At 43.1% G+C, this 9,659-nt stretch overlaps 1 protein-coding gene across 1 annotated transcript; it reads left to right on the top strand.

Moving 5' to 3' along the window:
- Positions 1–8,981: 8,981 nt before the first annotated feature.
- On the top strand, positions 8,982–9,368 carry LOC101589147 (ubiquitin-like). Its single transcript, XM_012515071.2, has one exon. The coding sequence runs from the start codon at positions 8,985–8,987 to the stop codon at positions 9,366–9,368; it is 384 nt and encodes a 127-aa protein (XP_012370525.1). The 5' UTR covers positions 8,982–8,984.
- Positions 9,369–9,659: the final 291 nt, after the last annotated feature.

Here is a 9,659-nt window from a genome sequence, read left to right as displayed (position 1 = left end):
AAGTGAAGGCTTTCAATTTATGTCCACTTAGTATTATGTTGACAACTGGTTTGTCATAGACAGTTTTTATCAGATTGAGGTACAGACCATCTATTCCAATTTTCTGTAGGGTTTTTATCTTGAATGAGTGTTGGACTTTATAGAACTGCACTCCCATCAGTAGTGGAGAAGGGTTCCTTTTTCCCACAGCCTCTCCAGCATTTGTTATTGGCTGACTTCTTGATGGTAGCCATTCTTCCTGGCATTAGATGGTATCTCAGTGTTGTTTTAATTTGCATCTCTTGAACGATCAATGATGTTGAGCATTTTTTACTATATCCACTTGCCATTTGCATCTCTTTATTTGTGAGGTGTATATTCATCTCAGATGCCCATTTTTGGATTAGGTCTTTGAATTTTGGAGGCCTGATATTTTTAAATTCTTTATATGGACTAGGTGTAGATGTACATAGGTGTAGATAGAGTTTATGAACAAAAAATCAAACTGCAGGGGAAATGCTTCAAAGAATCAACAGTTTGGGTCTCATCTTTTCTGCATCTATTGAGATAATCATGTGATTTTTGTCTTTGGATCTGTTGATGTTGTGTATTATATTTGTGGATTTGCATATATTGAACCATTCCTGCATTCCTGGGATGAATCCCACTTGGTTATGATGTTTAATCTTTTATGATTTGCTGCATTCTGTTTGCTGGTATTTAATTAAGGATTTCTGCATCTATGTTCACTGGTTTGATTGGCCTATAGTTCTCTTTTTGGTTAGATCTTTTTCTGGTTTGGGTATCAGAGTAATACTTGCCTCCAGGAATGAATTTGGGAGAATTGCTTCCCTTTCAATTTCATTGAAGAGTTTGGGAAAAGTTGGCATTGAATCTTCTCTAACTTTCTTGTAGAATTCAGCTATGAATGCATCAGGACCTGAGCTTTTCTTTGTTGGTAAATTCTAACTTACATTTTTAATTTCATTGACTGATATTGGGTTATTTAGAATTTTTATAACTTCTTGATTCAGCTTTGGTAATTTCTATGTATGTAAGAATCTGTCCGGGGCCGGGGAAATGGCTCAGTGGAATAAGTGCTTGCCTGGCAAGCACAGGGGCCTGAGTTCAATCCCTGGTTCTGCCAAAAAAAAAAAAAAAAAAAGAATCTGTCCATTTCATCTCGTTTCCATCCTGTGAGAGTGAAGAGTATGGAGATAGGTATTGATGTTCTACTGAATGCCTCTAGAGTCTGTAGTCCCTAGGGTCTACATTCCTTTGGTAGGGTCCCTTTTCATTCCTTATTGCATCAATTTGAATTTTTCTTTCTTTTTTTATAAGATTGACTAGAGATTTAACAATTTTATTTATTTTTTCAAAGCACCAACTCTTCAACTCATTAATTCTCTGTATCGTTTCCTTCACCTCCATTGCATTTATGTCTGCTCTGATCTTTGTAATTTTCTGTGATCTTTGGGCTTTCAGCTTGACTCACTCTTATTTTTCTGGGAGCTTTAGGTGCAGCATGAGATTGTTCATTTGAGCTCGTTCTGTTTTTCTGATGTAGTATTTTATCACTATAAATTTTCCTCTCAAGACAGCTTTCATTGCATCCCAAAGATTCCAGTAAGTTGTATCTGCATTTTCATTTGATTGTAAATATTGTTTAATTTCTTCTTTAACTTGATTGTAGCCCACTGATTATTTAGGAGAGTATTATTTAGCTTCCATGTGGTCAGGGAGTCTTTGCTGTTTCTTTTGACAATAATTTCCAGTTTCATTGCCCTAGATAATATACGTGGAAAAATTTTGATTCCTTTGCATGTACTTAAGCATGGGCTATGTGCTAGCACATGGTGTATTTTGGAGAATATCCTATGTGCAGCTGAGAAAATGTATTTTGATGCTGTTGGGTGGAACACTTGTAAAGGTCTACTAAGTCCATTTCTTCACAAGTTTGGTTTATCTCGGTTATTTCTTTGCTGATTTTTAGCTTAGTTGATTTATCTTTTTGTCAGCAGAGTGTTAAAGTCCCCTAGTACAGTTCTGTTATTGCTCATTTGACTTTTCATGTCTGTTAAAATTTGTCTTATATAGTTGGGTGCTCCTACATTGGGTGCATATACATTTATAATTGTTACCTCTTCCTTTTGTGGTTTTCCCCTAACAAGTATATAATGACCTTTTTTATCTCTTTTATTTTTTTTTACACAGGACAATCTAAACTGATGCAAAATATTTTTTCCAAGATAGTTAATTTATGCAGCAGTTTTTCCCCACCAGCAGACTTGTGATAACCACATCTTTTTATTTTTTTTCATAATTTTATTGATAAACAGCAATGAGACAGTTTCAAATCAAATCGGTAGGACAGTTTCAATAACTAACACACTGCATATATTCTTCTTAGTGGTTAATTGCTGTACAAGATGTGGACTTGAGATCCTATTTACAAACACCATTAGAACGAGTCATTCTATTCATTAAGAGAATGTAACTATATATCTATCCTAACCACTTTGAATACACAGATACAAAATGGACATTCATCTGTATACCCCTTTTTTTCTAAGTTCACATCTTTTTAAATCTATAAATAATATTATTAAAATAATCTCAATCTTTGAATTCTCACAAAAATTTATATTTACAATCCACCCTGAATATCAAGGCTACAAGAATAACACACTTCCTATATCCAAATATTTTATAGCTGTACCCAAAAGGAAAAAAACCATATACTTGATTAAGGGCTAAAGTTACCCAAGCAGCCAAAAATAAAATAAAATATCCAAATTGTTAGCATTAATTTGATACAATTATAATTTCAATAGTCACTTTGCCATTGACAATGATGGCTGGAGCACAGGGGTGAGCGCCCCAAGGGCTGGTAGAAGCTGCTGCCATAGAGCAGTGTCCCCTCCTCTTTGTCTCCGCACTGTCAGCACCTACCTGTATATCACCCCATAGGTTCTGTGTGTGTATTTTAAAAATCCTTCCCACCACACAAACATCTCCATTAAGCAGATAACAGGAAAGAACAACAAAAGCCAACTGCTCAACAAGCCAACTGCTTTCTCTTTGGGATATGATTATTTCCCTTGTACATGAAATATTCAACATAAGGGCCAGCCAAATAGCTCAGTGGATTAAAGTGCCTGCAAGTACCCCTTGGGGCACACTGAGACAGCAATTGAGACTGGGCATGGTGGCGCATGCCTGTAATCCCAGCTTTTGGGAGGTTGTAAACAGGCAAATCAATACAAGTCTGATCTAGTAGTGAGGCCCTCAACACCCTGTAGACCCTTCTCTAAAATACAAAAAAAAAAAAAAAAAAAAAAATCACATACAAATAGTGTAGGTTATCTGTCCACACACCATAAAGACCAAAGCATCTGGCTGAGGGCATGGATCCCACAATAATATCCTGCATTGAGTACAACTGAAAACCTAGAGCTCATAACAATGCCTCCCATGAGTCCAGTAGGAGGTCTAGTGCCCATGACAATGCCTCTTGCAGGCCTGTTTCACAGATCTGTGCCAGTGGGATGAATGATCTGTTCTAGCAGACTGAGGAATCTGATCTGGAGCCTGGAAGCAATGTTTAAAGTCAGAACCAGAGCTTCCCCCCCCCCCCAAAGTACCACAGGCAACCTCATTGACAATGAGGTCCTGAGCTCCTCCCATGAGAACAAATCCTGAGTTCCCATCAGGAAAGTCAATGCAACAGGCATCTCCCAGAAACTGAGCAGTGCAGTGCCTGAAGCAATGTTCAAGGTGAGGCCCAGAGCTCCCCCTAAGTGAGCCATAGCCATCCTCAGCAATGATGAGGCCCCAAGCTCCTCCTCCAATAAGAACAACCAAGTTCATCAGAAAAAGCAGCATGACAAGGTTCCCAACATAACAGCCCAAGAGAACTGGAAACTTCCAACAGCTCCTCAACAGTTTCACCAAATAGCTTCCCTAACAGCCTCTTACACTTCTGGCCACAGTCCTCAGGTGGCCTCCCACATCCAGCACCATGCTAATTCAGTTCAGCTGGGTGTCACAAGTTGACCACCCCCCGGCTATCCACCACAGAGCCCCTTGAACTTTACAACTTGCCACAGATTGCTCTGAGTGCCACACACGGAGCTGTAAGACTTGATGTTTGCTCTACTGGATTTTGCACTCGCTTTTGTCCCATTCCTTTATATTCCCCAGGGGCCAGGGAGATGGCTCAGTAGAATAAGCACTTCCCTGGCAAGCACAAGGGCCTGAGTTCAAACCCCAGTTCCAGAAAAAAAAAAAAATGAAGTAATCCTTTATATTCCCCTGTTTCTAACTTTTGGAATGGAAATTTCCACCTTGTACCATTGACTGTTGAAAGTGTTTAACTTTCTTTTCATTTGTACAGGGCCTCACAGCTAAGAGTTTAACTATCAGAGGAGACTGCCTTTCAGCACTGCTGAAACTTAGGATTTTGATAACTTGTGGAGATGGAGTAAATTGCATTTGCATAAAGGTAAGTCCATGTGTCCTTGGGGGGTGAGGGGTGGAATGTTATGTTGTCCCAATGTCCCCCCAAAGTGTCATGAGGTCATAGGACTTTTTCTTTGGAAGTGACTGAATCTAGAGTGAGTGATTGAAGGCCTTCCAGGTAGCTCAGCAGACTAAAGCACCTGCTTAGCCAGGTGCAACGACCCGGATTCCATCCCTGGCATGCCGTGCTGGCCCCATCCCTGGGAGATGGGCTGAGACAGTGACTGAGACTGGGTGTGGTTTGGTGTGCACCTGTAATCCCAGTGCTTGGGAGGCTGAAAACAGGAGGATCACTACAAATCAGATCTGTGTAATGAGGCCCTGTAGGCCCTATGCCAAATATATTTTTTAAAATGCTATGCTAGAATGAATGATTAATTTGTAGTGCAGTGCTGGGATTAAGGGTTCTGGGGTTAAAGGTGGGTTATGCTGGATCAGTCCACTGATTGGATTGGCACTGTCCTAGTCCCAATAGATTAGATACAATATAAGGGGCAGAAAGAGGCTTGTCTCACATTGTCTAGTTGCTTTCATTGACATCAGTCCACCACAAACTACTAAGCTGCTCCTCTACCTTGTGCCACTTGGCCTTGGGGCCAGCCAATAATGGACTGAAACATCTATAAAAGATGAGCTAAGTAAACTTTTCCTTCTATAGCTTTGGGTGTCTTGTATTTTGTCTCAGCAATGAAAGAAACATAATTGAGACAGTGTGTGTGTGTAGGAATCAAGGGTTGGACTTTACACTGAACTACACCCCATGCCCTTTTTATTTTCATGTGGAGACAGGCTCACTTTAAGCCACTGAGTCACCCAGGCTGGGCTGAACTTTGGGGTCCTGGGTCCTCAGCCTCCTAGGTCGGGGGAGGACAGGGGCACAGGCTAATGACGTGGATTTGTCACACTGTGTTCCCAGTGAATCCTTAGCAGCCCACAGCATACTTTCCCCTAAATTCTGATGGAAGAATGGACACTGGGCTCTCTAGGGAGAGTGTGATTCATACCTTCTTGGAGGCTTCTGGCCTTCTGCTATGCGCTGGCAGCGCTGACTTGAAGAAATTCCCACTCCCTTTGTGTACTGGAGATAAGAGGATGGTGAGAAACTGCTCTTCCTCAGACATAGCCTGGTGGGACTGCTGGGCGTAGGCAGGGCCTGAGCAGACCTCCTAATTTCAGGGAGGAGGAAGGCAGAGCACAGCTCATGGCCCTCAATGGCCTCTGCCACACTGGCTGGCCTCCATGATCACTTGGCAGAATTTTTATTAAGGAAGAGAGAACCCATAATCCCCGGTCCAGTTACAACTTCCTGCTTCCTTTTCATGATACCCTGTTTTCTTGTTCTCACCTCCTGCCCAATCACTATCTGCCATGTCACACAGACTGCACCGAGCCCCACCTCCACATTTGTTTCCCTGGCCAGGCCCTGGGAAGCTCCACATCTCTCCTTTCCTGTGGACTTCTCCATTCCCTCAATAAAGGCTTCCTTTTTCTTTCCTGTCTCTTTACTGAGCTGAAAAATCTAACAGTCTACAGTGTGAACAGAGGGGCCAAGGCTCTGGAGTATCAAGAGCAAGTTCTGCTGGAGGGGGGTGGTGCAGTGCCTGGAGATTCAATCCCTCACACCACACACTTCTATGCAGCAGCTCCTGAAGCTAAAGAAAGCTTGGACATGTCTGGGCCTGTCCCCTGAGTAGAAGGGCTGTAGCCCAAGAGGGTGCATATGCATAATAACAAGAACAGGCCCTTCTGGTATAAGATTAACAGCAAGAGAGAAAGCCCCATGCTGCCCCATGGCCTTGGGCTAGGGCCATGGAGGATAGCTAGCTGGAGGAGTCTGCTGCTGTGTTGACACCTCCGCTTTTTGTGTGACCCACAAGGGGAAGCCCCACGGACCCAGGCAAAGAGAGCAGGGAGCAGCCTCCCTGAGACTGAGCCTATGCTGCCCTTTCCCAGGGCAGGGCCCTGGCACTGAGGGGTCACCAGCAGCAGCACAAATGTGCAAAGGGTTTAGCTCATAAGTAAGAAAAAACGGAAAGGCACTTTCAGTTGAGAGAAAAGAAACGTGGAAAGGAAAAGTCTTGGCCAAAATCAAGCTCACCCTTTAACAAGGGGACTTAACAGTAAGGATGGGAGGGGGACTGCTGCAACTGCAGAAGCGTAAGGAGAGAAATCAGTCAAGGAAAACCACTCTGCCCCTTCATAAAGCTTAAACATGTTTGTGTGCTTGTAGTGAGACTGAATCTCAGGCCTGCAAATCAACATCCACCCCCAGCTGTTACCGGGCCCTGTGGTTCTGTGGGTTCTAGAGATTCTTGCCAGGTTCTTACTGTCCTGAATGAAGAATTGGACAAGACAAGCACAAAAGGGAGGTGAGGCTTTACGTTTATTAAAGGCAGGAAAAGAAGTGCATTCTGTAGAGTGAGAGCTGGCCACTAAGATGTCACAGTGGCCACGGGGTTATGGGCTGGTTTTTTTTTTTTTTTTTTTTATCTTTCTTTCTGAGCTCATATCCAGGCCATCCTATCAAAAATCTGCTTGATTTTGAACCGGAATTAAAAATCCAATTCTCCGATTGGTAGCAGGAGCAGGGCTTGGCCACATGACTCCTGGGTCTCCGTGGTTGACCAGCTGTGCCCACTCGCCTGGCTGGCTGGCCAGGGCCTGATCTCCTGCCTCACAACTACCTCTTCAAAAACATTTTTTAAGCAACTTTTGCTTTGCTTTGTTTTTTCAATGCTAGGGATTGAAACTATACGCTTGTAGGTGCTAGCAAATGCTCATCCCTAAGCTACACTCCAAGCTAAATTTGTTTTTTTTTTTGAGACAGAGCTTTCCTGTGTTACTCAAGCTCACATCACTACACTCCTGCCTCAGTCTCCCACAGTGTTGGGTTGACAGAACTATGCCTCCATGACTGGCTCATAGAGTTTCAACTTTTAAGGTATGCTGAGGTGGGCTAGGGTCTGGTTGAACACTCTCTGGCCCTGGTTCTGTAGTTCTAGAGAAATGTCCATGGCTTGAAGGCTCCTGGTAATTTGGCTCCCATGTTCCTGCCTTGGGGGGCCAGTCTCAGTTTTGGGGAGGCTCTGCTAGAATCCAAGGTGCTTACAGATCTAGAGCAGTGGCTGGAAACTTCTAGGAGTGCCCCTTCCATGGGGTAAATTCTGGTATCTGAAATTCTCTGCAAACTTCTCTCAATGTCCTCTGCTTTGACAGGGAGGGAAGGAGGCTGGGTAAATTTAGGGTGAAGAAACCTTGTACTCGCAGTTTTTGAAGGGCAGTGTGCTCATGATTAACTCCCCTCACAAGCTGAGCTGCGTGAAGATCTGTCCCCAACTTTGAAGGTAACAAGGAGACGGACAAAAAGTAAAAGCAGAGATACCAAACTTCATCCTCCTTTCTATATTTGTCAGGCATCTGTAGGCAAATGTGAAGTCACTTACATTTTAAGCAAAAGCAACTAATAACCTGATTGCATCAGAAACAAATACACACCACCCATGCGCACACACACACACACACACACACACACACACACACACATTATTGCCTGGGATAGCAGAGCATGATTGCAATGCTAGCACTCTGGGAAGCTGAGGTAGCAGAATTGCAAGTTGCAGCCCATTCTGGGCTCCTGGGCAACTTAGAAAGACTGTTTCACGTTAAAAACTGATGGAGTATTCAAAGAGGTTGGGATAGATATATAGTTGCATTCTCTTATTGAATAGAATGATTTGTTCTAATGGTGTTTGTAAATAGGATCACAAGTCCACATCTTGTACAGCAATTAACCACTAAGAAGAATATATGCAGTGTATTATTTGTTGAAACTGTACTTCCGATTTGATTTGAAACTGTCTCATTGCTGTTTATCAATAAAACTTTGGAAAAAAAAACAAAAAAGAGGGATATAATGAACAAGCATTTTGTATCTGTATATTCTAAATAGTTAGGATAGATATACAGCTGCATTCCCTTAATTCACTGAATAGAGAGATTTGTTCTAATAGTGTCTGTGGACAGGATATCATGTCTGCATCTTGTACTATGAATAACCAGTAAGAAAACAATATGCAATGTATTAGTTATCGAAACTGTGCTTGTAATCGTTTTTGACTGTCTCCTTGCTATTTGTTTCTCAATAAAATTAATTAAAAAAAGAAAAAAAAACTGATGGAAAGACTGGAGAATATAGCTCGATGGGATGCCCTGAGTTCTAGTTCCAGTACCAAGAAGGGGCAGGTGGGGGGGGATAAAAGAAAAACTTATTTTTCTATCTTATCGTTTTAAAGACTCCCATCCATGATCCATTGGTCCCAGGGCTCTGAGCCTCTGGCGAGGCCACACCTCACAGGGGGATCTTGTGAGGAACCAGAGCTGCTCATCATGTCCAGGAAACAAAAGGAAGACAGTGGAAGAACAGAGTCTCAAGACCCACGCAAGAATACAGCTCTGAACCAAGCAGCCAAGTGGCAGATGCAGAGATGCAGATCTTTGTGAAGACCCTAACAGGCAAGACCATCACCCTCGAGGTCCAGCCCAGTGACACCATCAAGAATATCAAAGCCAAGATCCAAGACAAGGAGCACATCCCACTTGACCAGCAGCATCTGATATTTGCCAGCAAACAACTGGAGGACTGTCAGACTCTCTCTGACTACAACATCCAAAAAGAGTCCACCTTGCACCTGTTGCTTCAACTGCAAGGTGGGATTATGGAGCTGTCCCTGTGCCAGCTTGCCCAGAAGTACAACTGTAACAAGATGATCTGCCGCAAGTGCTATGCCCACCTGCACCCCTGTGCTGTCACCTGCCGCAAGAAGTGTGGTCACACCAACCACCTGCACCCCAAGATGAAGGTCAAGTAAAGCTCAGCCAGCCCCTTGTCCAGAAGGTCACCACCTGCCCAATGCCCGCAGCCTTGGAACCTGAATAAAGTTTCCCTCCCTTGACTAAAGAAGAAAAAAAAAAAAGAATAAAACTCTAAGGCCCTGAGGATGTCCACAGCCCCCTCCTATTCAACGATCTAGCACCACTCACTAGCTCGAAGCTGGGATCAGCCCTTTAACACCCGGGCCTTAGAGGGCAGTCCACATCCACAGCCACATCACATCACCGAGGTCCTGCCATTGGTGCTTTGGGAAATAAAAGAGTGCAGG

This window comes from Octodon degus, unplaced genomic scaffold, assembly GCF_000260255.1.
Source record: "Octodon degus isolate 3935 unplaced genomic scaffold, OctDeg1.0 scaffold00050, whole genome shotgun sequence".
Lineage (NCBI taxonomy): Eukaryota > Metazoa > Chordata > Mammalia > Rodentia > Octodontidae > Octodon > Octodon degus.
Note: the sequence above shows the minus strand (reverse complement) of the source record. Positions and strands in the feature narration are given on the sequence as shown.

Coding starts and splice junctions, on each gene's coding strand:
- LOC101589147 (XM_012515071.2), top strand. CDS start 8,985: ATGCAGATCTTTGTGAAGACCCTAACAGGCAAGACCATCACCCTCGAG.